The 21,619-nt window shown below is 34.4% G+C and overlaps 3 protein-coding genes across 4 annotated transcripts; all 3 read left to right on the top strand.

The window, feature by feature from the left end:
• Nucleotides 1–5,552: 5,552 nt before the first annotated feature.
• Nucleotides 5,553–9,605, top strand: LOC130644320 (sulfoacetaldehyde acetyltransferase-like). Its single transcript, XM_057449873.1, has 6 exons — nt 5,553–5,971; nt 6,844–7,116; nt 7,655–7,973; nt 8,162–8,457; nt 8,565–8,911; nt 9,086–9,605. The coding sequence occupies exons 1-6, from the start codon at nt 5,629–5,631 to the stop codon at nt 9,392–9,394; spliced, it is 1,887 nt and encodes a 628-aa protein (XP_057305856.1). The 5' UTR covers nt 5,553–5,628; the 3' UTR covers nt 9,395–9,605.
• Nucleotides 9,606–11,918: 2,313 nt separating this feature from the next.
• Nucleotides 11,919–18,383, top strand: LOC130644319 (uncharacterized). Of its 2 annotated transcripts, none has more exons than XM_057449872.1 (6): nt 11,919–12,161; nt 14,685–15,027; nt 15,703–15,842; nt 15,969–16,315; nt 16,479–16,683; nt 17,495–18,383. In XM_057449872.1, exons 1-6 carry the CDS (start codon nt 12,104–12,106, stop codon nt 17,614–17,616), a joined length of 1,215 nt encoding a protein of 404 aa, XP_057305855.1. In that variant the 5' UTR covers nt 11,919–12,103; the 3' UTR covers nt 17,617–18,383. The 2 variants fall into 2 exon arrangements, with proteins under 2 accessions (XP_057305855.1, XP_057305854.1); XM_057449871.1 differs by having other exon boundaries at nt 17,435–18,382.
• Nucleotides 18,384–19,437: 1,054 nt separating this feature from the next.
• Nucleotides 19,438–20,557, top strand: LOC130644318 (muscle-specific protein 20-like). Its single transcript, XM_057449870.1, has 2 exons — nt 19,438–19,699; nt 20,009–20,557. Exons 1-2 carry the CDS (start codon nt 19,621–19,623, stop codon nt 20,503–20,505), a joined length of 576 nt encoding a protein of 191 aa, XP_057305853.1. The 5' UTR covers nt 19,438–19,620; the 3' UTR covers nt 20,506–20,557.
• The last annotated feature ends 1,062 nt before the right edge of the window (nt 20,558–21,619 follow it).

Here is a 21,619-nt window from a genome sequence, read left to right as displayed (position 1 = left end):
CCCCTTCTTAATGGCAAGTCCATTTCCCCTCATTAGTTTTCGTCTCTGTTAATGGCAAATTTGCCGTTAAATAGAATTTTGCCCTTTCCCCTCCACGCCTTCCGGAACAATCTCTGTAGAGACTTATACGAGCACGAGATACATTTTTTCAACAACCAATTCTAGATTATGGGGGATTTTTACTTTAGAAACATTTTCTAATTTGTTGAATTTTTTTCATTTTTCCAAAAAGAAATGAAAAAGGTGAGAACGCTAAATTCACCTCCATTTTTATATTTTTAACGGATGATGCATTACCCCCTCCCACAACGACCAATTTGCCGCTAACGGAGACGAAAACTGTTTGTCGACGGCCCACAAAGCCAACTGTCAGCAGAAAGGTAAAGGAGTTATTCTAAAGCCTATCAAGAAATTTAACGTATTTAAATCACTATTGATTGTTGGTCATGTGAGGACAGAGCTAGGAGACTTTTATTCTGCATTTTTATTTTTCATTTTTTGTAAAAAAAAGTAGCTAATATTTCAAAAGTACTGCAATGAAACATTTCCAGCAGTACTCAAGTGCCATGCGTGCAGGTGATAGGAAACTCATATGACTTCTTTCAGCCTAAAATTAAAAGGCTCGCTTAAAAACAAAAATCTGAGAAATCGATTGGCTTTGTTGTCGTAACTATAGGCAATATTAAAATCCATCACCCAACCCAACAAACTGGCTACAGAATCTCAAAAAAACAACGCGACATTGCTACCATATTTGATTCAGCCGTTTAGTCAGCATTAAAGACGGAAATAAAACCCCAGTGCCCAATTATATCCTCGTCCCCTAGGGTTTCTACTACTGTCAAACCCGTTATCGTTTCTCTGACGCCTACCTTTTTGGCGGTCGTCCTCAATGCCAAATAAGCAAAAATCTTTTAAAACAGGATTGATATGTTTTCAGTTTTTGTAAAAATATTATAAACTTGCTTTTTAGAATAATTAAGATTTAGAGGTAATGCGACAGTGCTCCATTTGTCTCAAAACTCATTCAGGACGGCGACATTCGGGACGGCGACAACTCTCGACGCTGGGAACGAGATTGCTTTGTCCCCATTTATGTCCGCCTCAATTTATACCCGTTCTTTGGAAATCTTTTAGTTATTTTAGCACTACCTTTCACTTAATATTGTTGTTTTCAGGCCTGCGTTAAATCTTCTGGCTTCTGCAATTCTACTGCATCACAATATTGCCGTGATTTCATGTTTTAAATGTTTTCGTTAATTTCTGTTGATTTATTTCATTTATCAAGAAGTAAACAACAGCTTTCGTCACTACTCCAAGAGAAAACACTGTTTCACTCGTTAATCATTCCTGTTAGTTTATTTGCTTCGTTTTGCGATTTCGACACTGTTGCGGCGAAACTAACGCGTAGCGTAACGGTCCGCTTCGAGTTAAAGAAATTTTATTATAATATTATTAAATAAATTATTTATTAATAGCTACTTACAGCGCTTCACGAATTCGGCACAACGGTGAAGCCATCGCGCAGCACAACGTGGTGGGGTTGGGATTAGGATCAAGGTTAGGGTTATCTACAATCTATGAAGTACTAGAACAGCGAAACATTGCACAGCGCATGACTTTTCGCTGCTCCGCCGAAGTCACCAGCCTTGGTGTTAAAAAGGCAAGAACTCCTGAGAACGGTTGGTCCAAACAGTAAATCTTCTTTGAAAATAGGTTTGCTAATGGCCCTACCATTAACAAACAGATATTGCGTCAAGATATTGCGTCAAAATTATTATTTTACATAGCAATATATTTACATAATTACTAAAGCGGAGTTCTAAATGAAAGAAGTTTCAACCCCATCCCACAAACATTTTTTGTGCTTTTTTATAATAAGCTCGTGGAAAATCCAAGCAAAGGCGATATAGATCGCAATTGTTATTTGTAGCTTAAAGATTTCGTGCGTGGTTTAGCATGACCATGTTTCACAAACACACAAGTAACTTACAAAACCAAGCAGCTCTAAGGAACTGTTTAAGCAATCTTTAAAAATGAAAAGAAGTTCTTCATTATTTGATAATTTTTAAGATAATTTGTTCTCTTTACTTTCTTGCCCTGTTTTTAAAAATGCAAAACGTTGATTTTGGAATTAAAATCTATCGGTCTGTGTACAGCACATATACACTATTTTTCTTATCTTCAATCGAAATTTTAGCTCTAGAAGTTTTCCAGATGATGTTTTGTACATGTATTTTATCCAGATGTGAAATGGTAAGAAATTATAAAAAGTGCCCGAGGAATGCAAATAAATAAATATCCAACTTGGTTTAACGTCAATAAACTTAAATTAAAAAGGTCCAAATTTAACAACCTTACTCAAAGTCTTCTTTAAAACCTTCTATAACGAACATATAAGATATATAAAAAAGAATGAAGACGAAGTTGCTTCTTAATAAAAAAGTTAAACGTTTCTCAACATGAGCATGATTTTGCACGGTTTGTTGCTAGAACAATCAAGTGGAACGAGAAAAGCGGAATTTCGCTGCACAAAAACATGGAAGTATGCACAGTGAGGTCTTCACTTGTGCATTTGAACATATCTGCACAAACTTAGAGCTGATGATTTTGTATTTGTAAGTTGATTTGCATATGTGAGCAGTCATGCGTGCAGTTTGAAACCTTTTAAGGCAACCTGGGTTTTATCGTCTAACAAAGGGTAAAAGAAAAACAACCATTTTTTGAAAATAAACTGGAGTAAAAGATGACTAAAAAGAAGAGATTACACTGAGAGTGTTTTTAAAACTCATTCTGTTAATCAATTCAAGCTGTGTTTTTATAGTAACCCATAATGACCTTATGTAGAAACCAGGTTTGTGTAAAAATCGGAAAGTTTACAAAAAAATGAAGTGTTCAGTGAGTATTTTACAGAACGCAATCAAGCATAATAAATGCTCATCAATTTCTTTGCACAAATTTGAACATGTGAGGTAATCTGCATACTATAGTTGCAGATAAATTGGTTCATCTCAGTTGCAGAAAGCTATCGTTGCAGATGTTACAAAAGCTATGAAGAAAACTACTAATATTTGCTACCCAAATTTCTGATGTTCAAATGAAAACTTGTGAAGAAATGACGGCGTAACATATGTTTTTTAACGGTGCAAGTTTATCACTATCAACAGGTCTGGAGACGAAGGTTGCTAACAAATACCTTAACGCTATTTGCTAGTTGCTTTTGTCCCCAGACCCTTGATTAGTTCAGCGTCCAGGATGAAATAAACGAATACGAATTGACCAATAATCAGGTTAGTAATATTTCTTTCGCTAAAGCCATGGCAAAACCTTATAACTCTTTTGGATGGAATTGTATAGCAGCTGTCAAGTCGTTTATATTTCGAAAACGCTACAAATCATCAGGCTAAATGAAACTAACTTTGGGTGGCTCTTTAAGTAGTACTCCACGTGTACTCCACCATGAGTGAAATGCGGTTTTGGATCGGTATGCAGTCTTGAAAACCACGAACGTAAAACATTCTATCACTTACAAGGCACCCAGGAAATTAAATTCTACCCGAAGTGAATGAATGTCTCACATGTTAACACTGCGAAGTGGAACCTCACTGCGCCTGGATTTCACTTTAGTCTCAACCATACCTTGGCTTCGTTTCTAGGGTTTCTTTTAGGAATCTAGAAAGGAGGTTTACATATTTACCATGTTTTAAATTTTTAGATGTGTTTTCTCATTTGAATTAACGGCTTCACTCACGTGCACAGGGATCTGGTTTGACAAGATTTTTAGAAACTACTGACCTATCTGACACCTTTTATGACATCATTCCTAAAGTTGTTTACTTTATTCATTTATATAGATCAACAAGACAAGTTTGTATCATTGAAACACCAACGAGTGAGAAGAAGTTCGAACAAGTAACAGAAAAACATTTTAAGGCCTCTGTGCGTTTACTCAATTAGAAAAAAAAATTAAAAATATATTTTTGGGGCTAATTACATCAAAGACCTGGCGGAGAAGGTCGCTAAATTTTAAGCTAGTTTGTGCTATTTTATACTCCCTGATAAAAATAACCTCTTTAAACTATGAATAATTAATTCAATCAAACTAGCATATTTTGTGTTACTAAAGCGCTGGTCCGAATCGGTTAGCCATTCCAAAAAACCTTGTGGGTTTAACAACGACTTGCTTTCTACTTGCTTCGGCCATATTTTATTATATTTTATATCAGTTGTTTTATCATCTGCGAAATATTTTATCTATCCAACAACTAGTATAAAAATAACACTCAAGGCAGCCATACACTGCTCTAAAATATTTTTGCATAACAAATTATATCTCCTTTGTGTTACATTTTTCACAGATTGTGTTTTTTGTTTGTTATTGTTTGCTTTTTACTCAACAGAAAGCTCTTTTGAGTAACTTGAAACTTCAATTCAGGCGATCAACGTGGTTTCAACCAGTTGCAAAACAGGTTTATCAAGAATAATTTAATGACATATAAATAGTTAAAAAAAATGAAAAATTATTTAAGCAACTCAGGCCAGCGAGAACTCAGCTAGAATTCGATATTAAGCCTAAAAAATTTGCGTTACGAGTTGCTAATATATTTTCCTTTTTTTAACTTGGGTAGTTATTTATTTGTAGTTTAGCTACTTAGTTTATACTAGTTTACTTGCTTGATAGCAATTTTTTCTTAAGCAGTATTTCTGGTAGGTAAAAACTTTCAGTTTATTCTTTTTACTTTTTATTTGTTATTTTCCTTTTAACTGTACTAAAGAAACTGTTTTTCATGTCGCTGTTAATGATATTTTAAAAGAAAGGGATAAAATGAAAACCCGACCACCACCTCAAAGAAGTTCAAGCGCCATTGCACGGCACTGCGTAATAAAAAAAAGTTGAAAGTCAACGATGTGTTCTTGAGAAACTCTATCTTTTTCAAATTTAATATAAATTTTGAGCTCCCCTGCACTCCTGCGCGACGGTACGACAGCACGACGCCGTGTGAACGACCGTGGTTCAACGACATATCTGTCCACAGCAAACTATTTTTCTTCTTCCCGGCTGATGTGGGGATGATTGACGCGGGTTTCCTAGGATTAAAGAGAAAATTTAGGGAATGCAGACACAAAACCAATCTCAATGCCGGCGCGTGACGCTTTTTATATTCTCATCCTTAGAACATTGAACATTCTCATCATAGAACATTGCAACCAAGGTTGGTTTACACCTGTAAAAAAAGTGAAATGCAGCACCTTGAAAAAGCGATAAAACTAGCTTCCAGGCCCTGCGCGCAACAATCAAACTTTCTCTACCCTTTATTGACACGATATATCGAGTGCCTTACATTTTGTGGTTTTACGCAATGACTTTAAAATCGCGTTTGGCTTCCATAAACAAAGCACATGTGGTTACTTTCAGTTTTGATTTGCGTCAAGGAAAAAGAAGGATCTTGCAGAATATCACTCTCCACTAGCTACATATTTCTATTTTTTTCATTTTTAGAGACTATTATCAAGTCATTTGTTAAATTACATGCACTACTGTTTTGCGTGAGTTTTACTTTCCTCTACATTTTAGAGTAAAGTAAAAAAACAAAAGACAAGAGTATAAAGAAAGAACTATCTATAGCCATGTTAAATATACTAAAAAGCCGATTTGCTGTTAAAAGGCTTTCATCGGCAGCACTGAACCATGCTGTGAATTGTTACTCAACAAATCAAAGTGGAGGGGCGCCAATTGGGGTGCCCACAAAAATGATGGGTTCCGAAGCATTTGTTGAAACGTTAGTGGCGCAGGGAGTCACTGATGTTATAGGAATTGTAGGTTCTGCTTTTATGGATGCCCTGGATCTCTTTCCTGAAGCTGGAATAAGATTTGTGTCAGTTCAACATGAACAAAATGCTGGTCATATGGCAGATGGGTATTCCCGTGCATCCGGTAGACATGGAGTGTGTATTGCTCAAAATGGGCCAGGTAGGTTTCCTAGATTGTAGTATATATATAGGCATGATATTATTTAATGAAATTATCCAGTATTATGAATTCAAGATTGTTATGTGTAATGCAAGTATAGACCCTCAATAGTGTGCATCAAATAGTTCATTTTTTCTTGTTAAGCAAAGATAATGTGTGTTCCCCACACGAAAATAACTTGTGTGGGGAACAGGCATTGTTTTTCATTTAAGTCTATTTTTCTTAACAATAGGCCTACTTTTAACCTGAAATACCAGCAAACAAACAAGAATCTTATAAAAGAAAGATATATTATAACCAAAATAAACAAAGGGAAGGTGACAGTTATCCGGGTGATTGTTAAGTGTTGCTCAAAAACGTAAAACGAAGAAAACAGTTGGGTAGGAAAGCTTTTAATAAAGTGAGAATAGTGTACACCTACCCACTTTTTCTTTTATAAGAGTATGCTTTATAGGAATAATTTGGGTTAACCACAATAGGTCTATTGTTTAAACAACGAAGAAATAAAGAATGAAACCAGCCTGGTTATAATTTGAGATTCTTATACATAAAAGCATGTAAAAGATTTCAAACCTTTGCAAAACCAAAGTAATGGTAATGTATACTTTCAGAAGCTTGTAATCCATTTACATCACAAGCAATAATATTATTGAATTGATACGTTTTAAAATAAGCCGGCACATTAGTTTAATTGTCTTTTCGTTAGTCTGCCCAAATTGTTGTTTTTGTTTTCTGTACAACAAAATTGTCATTCATTCATTATTTTGCACACAGAAATTTTACTATTTGTATACATTTAAAAAAATGCTGAGATAGGCAAATACGCAACAATATATATTTATCAATGACACATATTTGCCTTTTAAAAATAGGTATAACAAATTTTGTAACATCAGTTGCTGCTGCTTATTGGGCTCACTCTCCAGTTGTTGCCATCACGCCTGAAGCAGCAACATTAACTAAGGGACTTGGTGGTTTTCAAGAAGCTGATCAGTTACCTATCTTTGAAACCATAACAAAGTATCAAGGTCATGTGAATAACCCTAACCGAATTGCTGAAATTACTGCAAGAGCCTTTGATATTGCAATGAATGAAAGAGGACCAACACAGCTGAATATACCAAGAGATTTTTTCTATCATGAAGGTAATGCTTATTTATTGGAAGAGAGAGGTTATTCATTTACCTCAAGCTTAGGTGAAAAAAGGTTTTACAAATTGACCATGTGAAAACTAGAGGCTTTTCTGAAAAACACATGATATTGTGAAGGGTAATAAATTGTTTTAACACAGTGATTGTCTGTGGTACAAAAATGTGATTTAATAATGGAAATTGTTTTATTAAAAAAACTTACTTTACACAGCTCTAACACACACTTTACTTATCCTACCTGCCTTGGGCAAATCAATTCTTAGGGGATTAATTTCCTCAAATTTTCAGAATTATGCTTAGTTTTGCTAAAATTTATAAAAAAAACTTTTTTTTTTTAAAATTTGCCTAAATAAATTTTATTTTCTAAAAAACGATTTATCACAATAATGTGAATTTTGACTTTAACGGTCTTAACTCCTCCTACAAAAAAAAATTTTTTTTAAAAAAATGATTTTGAAAATACATATATAAAGATCTTGTTTTAGAATATAAGGATTTTATAAAAAAGATAAATGCCTAGTTTTTATTTCAGGGGAGTATACCATACCAAAACCAAGCAGCATAGAAAAGTCAGCTGGTGGCCCATCATCTCTAGAACGTGCTACTGAGCTGATTAGGTCTGCAAAAAATCCTGTCATACTAGCTGGTGGTGGTGTGGTTATTGGTAATGCCACAAAAAATGTTCAGGAACTGGCGGAATATTTGCAAGCTCCAGTTTGTACTACTTATCTTCACAATGACGCTTTCCCGGCTTCACACTCTCTTTGGTGTGGACCATTAGGATACTTGGGACATCAAACTGCAATGAAGACAATTAATGAAGCTGACTTAGTACTTGCTGTTGGAACCAGGTGGGCATGCATTGTATTTGAATTTTTAGTCAAAATAGGTTAGTCTACTAGATGATTCCCTTTGTCATCTTAAACTTAGCTATGACATGCTTTTTGTATGGAAATATAAAAATATGAAAACTTTTTGGGTTGGGAAAATACGAAAACTTTTTGAAGATCTAAAGCTTGTTTTTTAAAAAAAATACTAGATTGAGTCCATTTGGTACACTTCCGCAATATCAATTTGATTATTGGCCAAAAAATGCAAAAATCATACAGATTGAAGTCGATCCTCGAAGAATAGGACTGGTGAAGCCAGTGGATGTTGGAATCAATGGCGACTGTAAATTAGCATCGAAGGAACTGTTGCAGCGTTTAAAAGCAACAGGTGATGCCAGTGCTTTAAAAAATGCTGATGAAAGAATGAAAAAACTAAAGACTATTCGAGAGGAATGGGAGGGAAAGTTAAATGAAATGACAAACGACCAAACGAATGCCAGAGAAGGTACGGAATGCTCTTAATGAAAAGTTTCACTGATACCGAAAATGATTAATAATTTGCTGACGCATTTTAAGTCTGTTAGATATCAATTTCTAGGATTTTATTTTTAGGTAAAATCAATCCGAGGATGGCTTTGCGAGAACTAGAAAAGGCGATGCCATCCAATGCCATGGTATCAACTGACATTGGAAACGTTTGCTCTGTTGCAAATGGATATCTCCGCTTTGAAAAATCTCCAAGTTTCTTTGCCGCTATGACGTTTGGAAATTGTCAGTATTCGTTCCCAGCTGCCATGGGGGCCAAGTTAGGTGCACCGGACAGACCGGCTATCGCGTATGTTGGTGATGGTGCATGGGGTATGAGTTTTAATGAACTACTCACTTGCATTCGAGAAAAAATACCGACGATAGCGGTTGTATTTCACAATTGTCAATGGGGAGCCGAGAAAAAAAATCAGGTATTTTTACCATTGCTTGAATAAAATCATAAATTTATTTGTTCTGTATAAATTTATTTGTTCTGTATAAACTAGTAGTTATCCCGTGAAAAAGCCCACAGGAATTCGCCTGGAACTAATCGCAGCTAACGGCCCCACATTTGTTCGCGTCTACTACCAAGATAAATTTTATAGGTCCTTTGGTTTGGCGATCGTTATGTTGGTGTAAATCTTGAAAATCCCTGGTCATATGCAGAGATAGCTCGTAGTATGAGTGCTGAAGGAATTACGTGTGACCATGCAGATCAAGTTGGCGATGCTTTGAAGCAGGCAGTAAAAAACCAAGAGGAAGGGAAAACAACGGTGATAGAGCTAATGTTGACACGTGAGTTGGGAGATCCATTCAGAAGAGACGCTATGAAACTACCGAAACGTCATTTACCGAAATATCAAGGCACCATCCAATCTGCTGAGTCAGCTACTGGACAGCCAATCGATGGCTAAATTGTCCTAGAACTAGCTTTAAATAAAATATGAAATTCTTTTAATTTTCTCTTAAATGCACATAGTTAAAAATATTCTTTTTCTTTTTAAGTATACTTTTAGTTCACAAAATGTCGGATCTTGCTCTTCTGACAAGACTTTCAAATCACACTTTAAAATAGCTTGTAATAGAAATGTAAATAGATTTATAAGAAAATAATTTTATATTTGAGTTGGTGTTCTATATCTAATAATTTCGGTTTTCCTAACGTGATAAGTGAACAGTATGAATTCCTTTCAGGGTATAAGAACGGCAGAAAGGACAATTTTATTTTAGATTTTTAGTGCTGGCGGTTTTTAATTGTGAGAATGAAAGGGGGTCACAAAATGGCACCAATCAGAGTTGGGCCCTTTAAAATTGCCTCAAATTGCTTTATTTTAGGTATTTTTAACACGAAACTTGAAAGGATTGTACGTTTTTAAACTCACGTCATAGATTTTTGTGTATCCATTTCAAACTGCAGAATCCTCAAATTTTTGCAAAAAACTACAGAATCCTCAAATGTTTGCAAAAAACTACAGAATCCTCAAATGTTTGCAAAAAACTACAGAATCTTCAATTGTTTGCAAAAAACTACAGAATCCTCAAATGTTTGCAAAAAACTACAGAATCCTCAAATGTTTGCAAAAAAACTACAGAATCCTCAAATGTTTGCAAAAAACTACAGATTCCTCAAATGTTTGCAAAAAACTACAGAATCCTCAAATGTTTGCAAAAAACTACAGAATCCTCAAATGTTTGCAAAAAACTACAGAATCTTCAAATGTTTGCAAAAAACTACAGAATCCTCAAATGTTTGCAAAAAACTACAGAATCCTCAAATGTTTGCAAAAAAACTACAGAATCCTCAAATGTTTGCAAAAAACTACAGATTCCTCAAATGTTTGCAAAAAACTACAGAATCTTCAAATGTTTGCAAAAAAACTACAGAATCCTCAAATGTTTGCAAAAAACTACAGAATCCTCAATTGTTTGCAAAAAACAATAGGCACTGGGAACAAGGTTGAATAAAAATGAGAAGAAGTTTTCTTTCTATTGAACAGGAAGTGTGGGTTTGATTACGTCATTACATATGTTAAATAGCTACACCTATTTTCAATTACATCTAAGTTGGTCTTGTTTTGATATTAAACGAACCCACATTGATCTATTGTTGACAGTTAAACCTATAGTAGTTTGAATCAAAACTTTCCCTACAGCGGTCACCTTTCAACGACACAACGATCTAAATTGACTGTATATTGTGACCACCTCAACACAAAAGCACATTCAATAAGGGACAGTACATTTGGTCCAATAAAATAGAAGCTTAGAATAGAGGTTGCGTTGTAATTTATTTCAGCGCAAACAATAGTAAAATTTAATGTTTCTTCAATAAGAAAAAATAATTTAAATTTTTTTTAGCGACAATGGTGAAATTTGAGGGCTGATTAGTTCCCATCCGAATCTAACGTGACGAATCTAAACTAATTATTCCATAACTTAAATTTGTCGTTGTTGACAAGAAGGTTTAAACGACCCTCGCTCTAAGTTTATTTATGGTTAAATAAGTTTAAAATCACAGACTCGCTTATTCAGATGCAATCCTGCTTATGTAAACATAACGGATATTTTATTGATCATTCACCTGAGCAATATTTGCTCACTCTCCTCAATGGATTGCTTCTTAACAAGAGAGATTAATCAACCGCGAAGTACAAACGTAATAACCAAATCATTCTGATTTGAAATATACAGACATCAGGGAAACAAAAACAAAATAAGGTTCTTTTGCTAGAGGAAAGGCAAAACTAGAATTTCCATTGACTTACATTTGTGCGGTGACACATGGTGATACATTGTTGTGAGTGAGATAAACTCTCACTTGACAAAAAAATCATATAATCAGCGTTTGCGAATTTTCCAGGTTCCCCTTACCCTCACGAAAAGTGAAACAAAGGAACCTTATGTCGCCTTTTTTATCCATGATCTCAAATCGTCATTCTCGCCAGCATTTCTTTTGAACTTGAATTAAATTGTAAAAAGAGTGTTGGAGTCATCAAGTTTTTTTGTTTTTAAGCAACCTATAGATAGTTTTTATTTTTAACTATTATTCATGTATTCTTGTCTTTTTTTTCGTGTGAATCACTCTTTTTTGTTTATCCCCACAACACTTGGTGTTATTCTTTCACAAGTAGCATATCAATGGCTGTGTAATACGTTACTTTTAACATCACTGAAGTGTCCGACGAAAACATTTTCTAAGACCTGATCCACATCAGCCTAACTTAAGAATACTTTACAAACAGGACGCCAGCTAATCTTCCTTTCTCTCTTCACCAGTTGTGTTGTTTATGTTAAAGTCACTGTTTTAAGGGTCCAGGAAATAATGTAATATGATTTGTCATCTAGGCTTAAGTAGAACAGAAATGTAAATATTAGTTTTTATTGCCACAGTACGTGTCTCATGTTTGGCGGTTAGTATTTTCTAAAATAATTCTGATTAACCGACATGTGAACGTGGCTTTAAGTATTTCATTTTTACTGGATTAACAACGTTCACATGAAACATTGTCGGACAGTATCTTAAATATCTTAAGTGTCTTAGATACTTAAGCTTGGTATTAGGAAATATAGTCTGATGCTAAATAATTTAAAAGAACAAGGTTGGATTGTATGAAAGTTTCATCATGAAGGGTTTGATACTTCTTCTGTTGGCATGTTTATTGATAACACAAGCAAAAGAAGGTACTGTCTTTAAACTTAACGTCATAGAATTTTGTGCATTCTTATATACTGTGTGTTTCTTTGTTAAAATTTCGTGCAAACAAAAAGGAAGAACTGTTTAATAAAGTAAATTGAACCAACCTATGATTTTTAGGACGAAATTTTTTTTGCAAAGTAAAGTAGAATTATTTAACCCCAAAAAATATTCTTCCAAAATATAAGTAGGCCAGTGTATACCAAGATTGTTTGTTTGCGCAGGCTACTAACATATTTCTGTTGGGTTCTTTAATTTTCTTCAATTTTTGCAAATTTATGGACTTTTGATGCTCTTTGCCAAATTTCGTTCTCTCGATATCAAAAAATGGAAAATAGCTACAAACTTTTCACATTTTTAGTCAGTCAAATAAAACGATTTATATCGAAATCATACAAAACCAGACATCCGACATATTTCAAACTTGTTTTTGGTGGGATGAAATACTTTGTGGTCCCGCCCTTGTCTGAACGCGATTTCTTCACTTTTAAAAATGAGAAATACCCTTTTTTCTGTTAGCAAAATAGCGCTTTGTTTTTTTTAGCGAAATAGCATTTTATTTTGTTTACAAATTTAAATTTCATTCTACAGCCAACCCTCTAATTTAACGGGCACTCTAAAAATGTCGGCATCTTTGATTAACGAACAAAAGGTGATTGTTTTTTCGTCGTACAAAATGAACTTTTCTACTAGAAGTTCTCTCTATTTAGCGGATTCCGAATAAAAAGCAAAGTTCTATTAAAAATTTGATCGTTTTAATTTTTTCCCCCTAAATTAGGCCGAATTGTCCACGAGTTACATAGTCTGGGCTACGGCTTTAAAGCGGGAAACTTAGACCCTCCAAAGCAGACACAGCGGAAGGAAGTGATTGGCTCAAATGTGTCCGCCAATTAGAAAGTCGACTGTAATAGAAAATGTATTTTCCCAATAATGAAGAAGCAATAGCATTTGAATTTTATTCATTCTTATAATTTTCTTTGCTTAGCTTACACAAGTCTTATTTCCCTAAGAGCGGGAAAGCAAGAAAAACATTAAGAATTTAAAATATAGACAGTTGTAAACCAATCAGTATTTAAACATCACAGTTTGCTTCCATCCTGCGAAAGGTGAAGTTAAAAACCGCTTTAAGAAGTCGTGTAACCAAAAAAGACATTCAATAAATATTTGTTTCCTAATCCGGCAAGATCACAAAAGCTGGGAAAATATTTAATACAATAAAATAGAGGATTATTAAGGGTAAAAGTAAGTATAATCTCAAATATAGTAGAATGATGTAATTCTGATGAGGACATCTCTGTTTTCAGGTTCTCTTGCTTATCACGCGGTGAGGTCTTTATAATTAATGTTGCAATAAACCTGCTTAAAAGAAACGTCTCTACAATTGTTGTGACTACTACTCCAATAAAACATCCAATAGAAAGGGGTTTTGCAAGACCTTGGTTGAAACTACGATTTCATTTAATACATGAAAGATGTTCCATTCACCTAGCTAATACCAATTTGGCCAAAAAAAACGAAGAAAAAGTACTACAAAGGATTTTACTGGAAGTGATATGTTAATGATGTTCTTAGCTACAGCTAATTATTATCAGCTCAATTTTACAGAGCAAGTGTCTTCTCACTTCCTGTGATACATATTATGTAGCAATCACTGGAGACACCAATATAACATTTTTAAGGGGTTGCTATTGACTACCTACGTTGAGATAAAAAAGCGGTTCTAATTGTTGCGATCAAATTTCTGTCTAACGTACAACGGATTGGAAATGAGTAAAAATTCATTGATATGAGTAAAATTTTTTGTTTTACGCCATATTGAACAGGAAGCTGTATCTTTTAAGTACTTAAAAATCGCCTGAATAATTTCCGTGCAAAAGTATTTACTGTGATTCTTCTGTTTCCGTATATAGTAACTGGATGACGATACACTCCAGAATCGGTTTAGAAAGAAAGAGTGTATAAAAAACTCGCAGCCTGGTTTACGAGACCTAAGAACGTTTATATTTATATTTATGCAATCTTGTCCTAAAGACCTTAGAAGAAAGATTCCTCTAAGCCATGACCTGTCTCTTTCTTATATCTGGAGTCAAAAAAAAAAAAAAACGATATATGGAAAAGTTGTACTTTTTATATACCAGATAGTGAAGGAAAAGGTTTTCTTATTTCTAATGAATGATGGTTTCAACATATTATAATTTTATTTCCTGTCACTAGTACAAAAAACAATTAGCTGAACCTGCACGAATGGAAGCTGAAAAGGATATCTTAGGTAGATAAGCAAGAAACATAGTCCTTTAACATTTTAAAGAGTATATTGTGCCAAAAGATAATTTTGTTGAAGTACATCATAATTACCCAACTTACAAGTTCACATTTCAAAATAGTTCACGAATCAAAAAATTTGCACCCCAACTGGTATACCCTGTTTCTTTTTTGAAAAAATTATAACCTCATAAATGATTTTTATCTATATTTTTTGACACGATCTTGTGTGTGTTTTTCGTTATTAGAGCAATTCGTTATAACATCAGTCAATTGCGCCATTGAAACTAATTCAGCCTCCTCTATTCGAATATCAGGAAAAGAGTATTCTCGCAAGCGCGATGGATTGAACATGGTGGTATATAATCCAATCTTAAATCAAGTTGTAATATCGATTAGTTTTGGACATACGAAATCAAAACGTTTTGTGGACTTCTTCGAGGCAATCAAGCCGCACATGATTGTAATCGTGACGTCACAAGTACTATGCAGCAAAAAGAGTTCAACGGATTTACGAATACAAAAATCTATTTTACATGGTTTAAACAGAATGGCGTTTGATACATATGATACGTCCCCACTAAGTATGAGGTAAGACTTCTATATACAAAATTTGCTCATGGAAAAGAATTTTTAAGTAGTTATAGAAGGAATAATTCAACCTCGTCCCAGGGCTTTTTGTCTCTTATCGGCGCTGCCCTAATTGATAGGTCTCGCCATCCGATATGCAAAGAGAGACAACAGCTCTCGGGATTAAGGTTGAGAATAATTACAGTGACAACAATATCATTCTCGATCCCAGGGGTTCTTTAAGATAAACCTCGAAAGTCAAAGAGGTCTGGGGACGAGAATGGAACAATATTTGATAACTTTGATAACATTTTGCTAATTTCAGGTTATAACGTCTTTTTTAGATTTTTATTACATGTGAGAAAATATACAACCAGCGCTAGGAATAATGTAGCAAGCAGCTAATAGCGCGGACACAGCTGGTGCATCGGAGATGAAATATGCTTATAAAGAAAAAACTTACAAATATTTTTTTTTTACATATAATAAAACATTCTTACATTATCACGAAAATAGCATGGGACAAAATTTTTTAATTTTTAAATTTTTTTAAAGTCCTCATCGACGCTGTCATGGCGAAGACCGTGGTACTACTTCGACCTTAGATATCTTGAGAACCAACGCTCACAAATATAAACAAATTAACTTAGTTTATATTAACAGTATAATATACAATATTTTATATATTTTTTATAGGTCCGCAGTGTTTATTTTCTGTAAAGATGAATGCAGCGACAACATAACATCTAGTATAGAATTCCCTTATAAAAACATACATGCATTTGGTGAAGACCCTATCATGGTATCATTTGTCATATCAACCATCCAAACTGAAGGTACAGTGCCTTTCTTTCTCCAAGACAGTGCATTTTGCCATTCATAGCGTCTGTTAAGTACCACCATCCAAAAACATCCTCATTTCTTCATTATTTGTGATATCAAGTATATGTAATTTGTTACAGTATCTTCGAAGGAGAATGATATTGTCCCACGTGGTCCAAACACAACTGTGTTATACGCTATCATTGGCTGCTGCGTTGTCTTCATTGTCGTGTCATGTTTCATATTTGCTGGATGTTGGTACAAAAGAACAAAATCTGAGCAACAGAATCTCGAACGGCAGAGATCGTGCAGCAAAGATTATATTTCAAATTGCGAATTGACTTATTGTGATGATTATAAAAGCAGGCTTCAGCAGACAACTAGTGCAAGGCTATTTGATCGACTGAAATCAAAGAGTCGAAAAAGTCAAAAAGAAGGCGGGAATCAAAAAGAAGGCACGAATACTTCCTTCGCCACATATATAAAGGTTTGTGGATAAAATACTCATTACTGTATTGCTTCCAATAAACGTCGCCTAGGCGTCAAACGCCCCCCTCCGCCCCCTGTTAGAGGTGTTTATTTGAACAATGTAACTGTTAAATTTAAATTTATTTTTTTATTCTCGTAATTAATCCTTTCACACATCATAGGTCGAACATAAAAACAAATGTCAGCTTTACAAAGTTCCGTCAGGCGTATCGAAACACCAACCGCCATCTTTGCCGCCGCCCCATAATATATTGAAACCAAGAGATGGAAGTCATGAGTCTAACCCATCATTGGCTGATAGTTATCTGTTACCGCATGAGTATGCTAATCCTGAGCGGGAAGGAACAAAAATAGCTCAAGAAAGAGGTAAGGTTTTTTAGCAGCCCTGTTTTTACAATAACCTTCCTTCCAAGCACTGTTGCAAGTTGTTCGCAAATTTTAAAAAAAACTTTAGCGAATTTTACACAGGAAAGTTGAATATTAAATTTGAAATGTAAGGTTTTAGATATGTAAAATATTATAATGCATCAGTTACGCTAAAGATGTTGTTGCACTCGGATCAGTTAAGAAGACGATATTTTCGCGCGGTAGTTATTTTGTTTCCACTAGGAATGCAAAAAATACTTCTTACAAATGTGTGCAATCTAGACAAGTAATAAAGATGTTTTCACAAATTCGCAAAAATGCGCAAAAATTGATCGCCGCAAATTTTAGTATGGCAAACTTTGCTGACTGGGAGTATAATCGTTATAGTATTAACCCTTAACCCTTGAAGAAAGTCTGTTTTGAAAAAACTCTTTTCTTCAGTCAACACACAGTCGGCTTGCCGAACTTGAACCGCAACTGGTGACAGAGAACAAGACCTAGACGGTACATGTAGGGTAGCCCATTCTCTATTGGTATCTTAATTCATCCTCTCTTTTTATGACAACCTAGTACTCAGGAGTTATGGAGCCAACTGTGAGGCTATTTTGCCTGAATATTTCCGGGACCCGCTCCTTATAGATTGAAAATACAGACAAAGCCTCTCTTTTTTGAACTTTTCGGTTTCATTTTTACATAGATACTAAAAAATAAACAAGTGTAATACATTATCTATTTCTACATGTTTATTAAGGAAAAACGAATCAGGAAAAACTGAATTTGCTGCACTCTGATTACGAGTTCTTGGATTTAGAAGACGGCACACGCGATGAAACAAGCAATAACTTTGCAGAATATACTTCACTTGAAGAATACTTAAATGACGATTATGTTGTTCCCGCTTCACTAAGGTGGCAAGATGATTTTGAAAGTTGATGCTCAGGAATCTCATTTCAATAGATGCAACTATAAGCAGTTTTAGCGACAAAATTGTAAGAACATACCAACTTGGAGAATACACTTACTTGACATTAACACGGTATTAGAAACAAAAGATTTTAAAATTACATGCTAAGGTGCATGCTCACTTAACACTTTTTGTATCGCGAGCGGGCGGGCGTAACCTGTGTGCACGCATTGATTCATGGGAATTTTACGTTAAATTTTAACATTTGTATAGAATAAAAGAAACAACAGGATTTTCTTCTTGTTTGTGATTAGTTTGAAACCTCTAAATTATTCTGTAAACAGTAAAATAATTCCAGTTGATAAGGGCTTCTTGACTACCTATTGGTTAACATCGTACCAAATCGTTCACATCACGCGCATGCGCAGGAATATAAATTGTGTCTGTATATACAAAAACTGGTAAGTGAAAGCCGGCATTTGTAAGAAGTATGGTACAAAATATGTGGTAAAAATATTGTATATAAATATATTGTTTATAGAATGTAATTAGTCGTAGGATAGCTCCAAAAAATTTTTTTAATTGTAAAAGAATAGATGAAACACAACCTATGATGACAGAGACAAAATATAAAATCATAGAATATAACCTAATGAGTTGTTACAATGTTAATTAAATAGTTATCCTTCCCTTCACATGAAAACAGCATGCGGATGTTTGAGACTGATCACCACAAAAAATATAACAAAGTAAAAAGCAAAAAGTCAACCTCGTCCCCAGGGCGTCTTGTATCTTTCTCATATCCGGGACGGCGATACGAACATGAAAACACGAACAAAAAGATACAAAGTACCCTGCGGTCGAGGTTGGAAAAAAGTTCCCTGGTTTATAAAAATACTATAAATAAGTCTAGGCACGTCCCCAGGGTTTTTGTGCTTTTACATTGGGACAGATGTAAAAGAACTCTAAAAAGCCCTGGGGACGAAGCTTGTTTTTTTTACGTTGCAAACAACTCTCATTCACAATCAGGAGGGTATTTTATACAGGTTGAGTTCTACATGGCCACACAAATCTCAACTTCGTGCCTAGTATTTCTGCCATTAAGTATGCGTAAACATCCACAAAAAGGAGAATGGGCTGGAAATTGCACATTTAAACACAGGGTTCAAACATTTGCTACGGTTGTTCTTATAGAAAAAACTCCAAATAAAATTTGCTATGTAATACTGTACAGAGTGAACACCTTTTCACTTCTTAACAATTACAATAAAAAATTGTGGAATGATAGAAGTTTTAGTTATCAAAACAATTCTACCATTATCTTCCCACCCATGATATATAAAAAACAAAAATTTAGCAATGCTATATTTCCAATCTCTAGACAGGTATCAAGGAAATAGTCTCTTGTGAATAGAAAGGTTTTTCAATCATATAATTTCCTTTCGCCAATCTGAAAAAAGGCAGAGAAGGATGGTTTTGTTATACAAAACTGGTTTTGTAATTTAATTTTAAATTGACAAGCCTTTTATTTACCCACACAGCGGTTTCACTTCTAATTCTCTCATTTCAGTAAACAACAAACTTGTTTATGTTTGTTGCGGATATTAAATAAAAAAAACTGAATAATTTTAAATAATGTGTCATATTGTTCTATGTAAACTCTATGCAGGCGCCTTAATTGGAAAAGCCTGAGAACAAAGTTGCAACACAATCATGTTTACAACAGTGCTTATCATCGTATTCTTCGATTCACTAGATATTATTAACAGTGAATTCTCGGTTCTTTAATGGATTTTCTTGTTTATCTTTTGGCCAAGACAGAGTCTGTTAATTCAAAATAAAATACAAGGACAAAACACAGTTTTTGAACTGTTATTTAAGGTGATTAAGAAGTTTTCTTGTTTTTCTTTTCATGACAGACCATATAAGCGTACTTAGTGCTTCGTGGACAGCTCCATTCCTAGCAAAACAAGAACACACCTTCGCCATTCAGTGGTACACTTTTCTAAGTGATTGTACACGTTAAATTCATCATGGCTGAAAGACCGAAGGGATATGGAATGACTGCTGAAGTGAGTGACGTTATCGACAGCAAGTATGACGTCGAACGAGGTACATTATTGACGAAAAAACTAAAAAAAAACAATTTATAGGAATATTTAAGAAGACCAAACTCACTTTCCTGTGAGATTTTTTTAGCGACTACAACGTTGAATCGAATTTGTTTGTTTGTTTGCGTTCTGCATTTTTAAAAAGAAGCCTCATATTTTTCACGCTGCACATAAAGTAAAGAAACACTTTGTAGGAGAAAATTTGAAGTCTACGTGCATGTCTTGCTTCCAGGAGAAGTATAAAGACATTTGTACTTTGTTGAACTTTGTTGTCTGTTTTTTATATATTTCTTTCATTGTTGTCTTATAGAGCAGGAAGCTTTGGAGTGGATCATGCATTTTGTTCCAGACGCTGATTTAGAAGACGTAACTGGAGCACAAGAAGTAAGCGAAAAATTAAAAGATGGTATTATTCTTTGTAAGTTGGTAAACGCAATATTTCCAAACAGTGTACCTCGGATAAACGAATCCAAGGCCGCTTTTAAACAAATGGAAAACATTAGTAATTTTCTTGAAGCTTGTGTCAACAACGGTTGCGTGAAGAATGACATGTTCCAAACTGTAGCTTTATATGAAGCTACCAATATGGCGCAGGTGATTGATGGAATATTTGCACTCGGTAGAAAAGCTGCTAAAATTGGTTTACCTGGAATTGGACCAAAAGAATCTGAAAAGAACGTGAGAGGATTTACAGAAGAGCAACTGAAAGCAGGACGAGAAGGTCATATTGGATTACAAGCGGGCTACAACAAGGGAGCCAGTCAGGCTGGACAAAATTTTGGCAAAACCAGAGCTATTATTGATTAACTTATTTATATGTATATTGTATGATTAACTTAAATGCTTAAAACCTTTTTTTTATATATATAGTTATTTCCAGGACCTCGTTGCTGCGGACGAGGTTGTTGTTCCCGCGCTACCAATTACCCGGTTGATTAAAATAGTTAAGGAATGTTCACTACTTTGTTATGAATCATGAACACAAGTCTAATTTTTCCTTGTATCATAAAAATCACTTCTTTTTCATTAGAATTTGATCGGGGTCAGCTATTGGGTAGTTACTACTTAAAGTGTTTAGAATTGGTGGTGTATCAAGACATTATAAAACCAAATTCTGTCTCAGCTTGATTTTTATTTTCTCCGATTCGACAACAGATGTTCATCTCGCCGTCAGATAAGCAATAAAGAGAGAACGGGCTCTGGGATCAAGGTTGACCATTGTAATAATAAACCTAAAAACTTAAAACAGTAATTGACTTAAAGCTTACTTCCCGCGAACAATAAAGTTAATTGCACATGAAAGAGCTTAAAAGCTTGTCTAGGGATTTCAATATATCTTTTAAAATTTTTGATATGTTATTTACCATTTTGACTAAGAAAATTCACTAATTTTGCATAATGTCATGAGTATGCTCTGCGAGGGTGTTATATTTAACATTTTTGACAAGCCATATAGAGTTAAAAATGTTTTCTGGCCATTCACTTTGACGCGTTTTGAACATTTTATATTAATTTCAATATTTAGTTACCATAATTATGCTCAATGCTAACTCATAACGTCATAATTTCGCACATTTAGCGCAACTTTTAAGACAAATATCTTGAGAACGGATAAAGATTTTTTAAATAAATAAAAAGATTTCTAGAGAACGCAGGAGGTAACCTTTAACACAATGAAAAATTATAACCATATTCTAGCTACAAAGCAATAAAATTAAAATAAAATTATTAAAGCAAAGTTTTAATTGTAACTCTGCGATCCCTTCAGTGTCCATACGCTGTGTTTGCGGGGAAGTCCTTGTGTACGTTCAGGGTAAATCTGAATTCAACCTCGATCCCAGGGCCTGTAGCGTTTTTTGATATGACGCGTTTCATCCTCTCATATCAAAAAACGCTACAGGCTTTAGGGTTTTAAAGCCAA

This window comes from Hydractinia symbiolongicarpus, chromosome 5 (assembly GCF_029227915.1).
Source record: "Hydractinia symbiolongicarpus strain clone_291-10 chromosome 5, HSymV2.1, whole genome shotgun sequence".
Lineage (NCBI taxonomy): Eukaryota > Metazoa > Cnidaria > Hydrozoa > Anthoathecata > Hydractiniidae > Hydractinia > Hydractinia symbiolongicarpus.
The sequence above is the reverse complement of the archived record's forward strand: the minus strand, read 5'-3'. Positions and strand labels throughout refer to the sequence as shown.

Bases quoted from the DNA above. Each gene is read 5' to 3' on its own strand.
- LOC130644320 (XM_057449873.1), top strand. From the start codon at position 5,629: ATGTTAAATATACTAAAAAGCCGATTTGCTGTTAAAAGGCTTTCATCG. The intron at 5,972-6,843 runs GTAGGTTTCCTA...TTTTAAAAATAG, and splicing joins TATTGCTCAAAATGGGCCAG to GTATAACAAATTTTGTAACA. The intron at 7,117-7,654 runs GTAATGCTTATT...TTTTTATTTCAG, and splicing joins AGATTTTTTCTATCATGAAG to GGGAGTATACCATACCAAAA.
- LOC130644319 (XM_057449871.1), top strand. From the start codon at position 12,104: ATGAAGGGTTTGATACTTCTTCTGTTGGCATGTTTATTGATAACACAA. The intron at 15,028-15,702 runs GTAAGACTTCTA...TATTTTTTATAG, and splicing joins ACGTCCCCACTAAGTATGAG to GTCCGCAGTGTTTATTTTCT. The intron at 15,843-15,968 runs GTACAGTGCCTT...AATTTGTTACAG, and splicing joins ATCAACCATCCAAACTGAAG to TATCTTCGAAGGAGAATGAT.
- LOC130644318 (XM_057449870.1), top strand. From the start codon at position 19,621: ATGGCTGAAAGACCGAAGGGATATGGAATGACTGCTGAAGTGAGTGAC. The intron at 19,700-20,008 runs GTACATTATTGA...GTTGTCTTATAG, and splicing joins CAAGTATGACGTCGAACGAG to AGCAGGAAGCTTTGGAGTGG.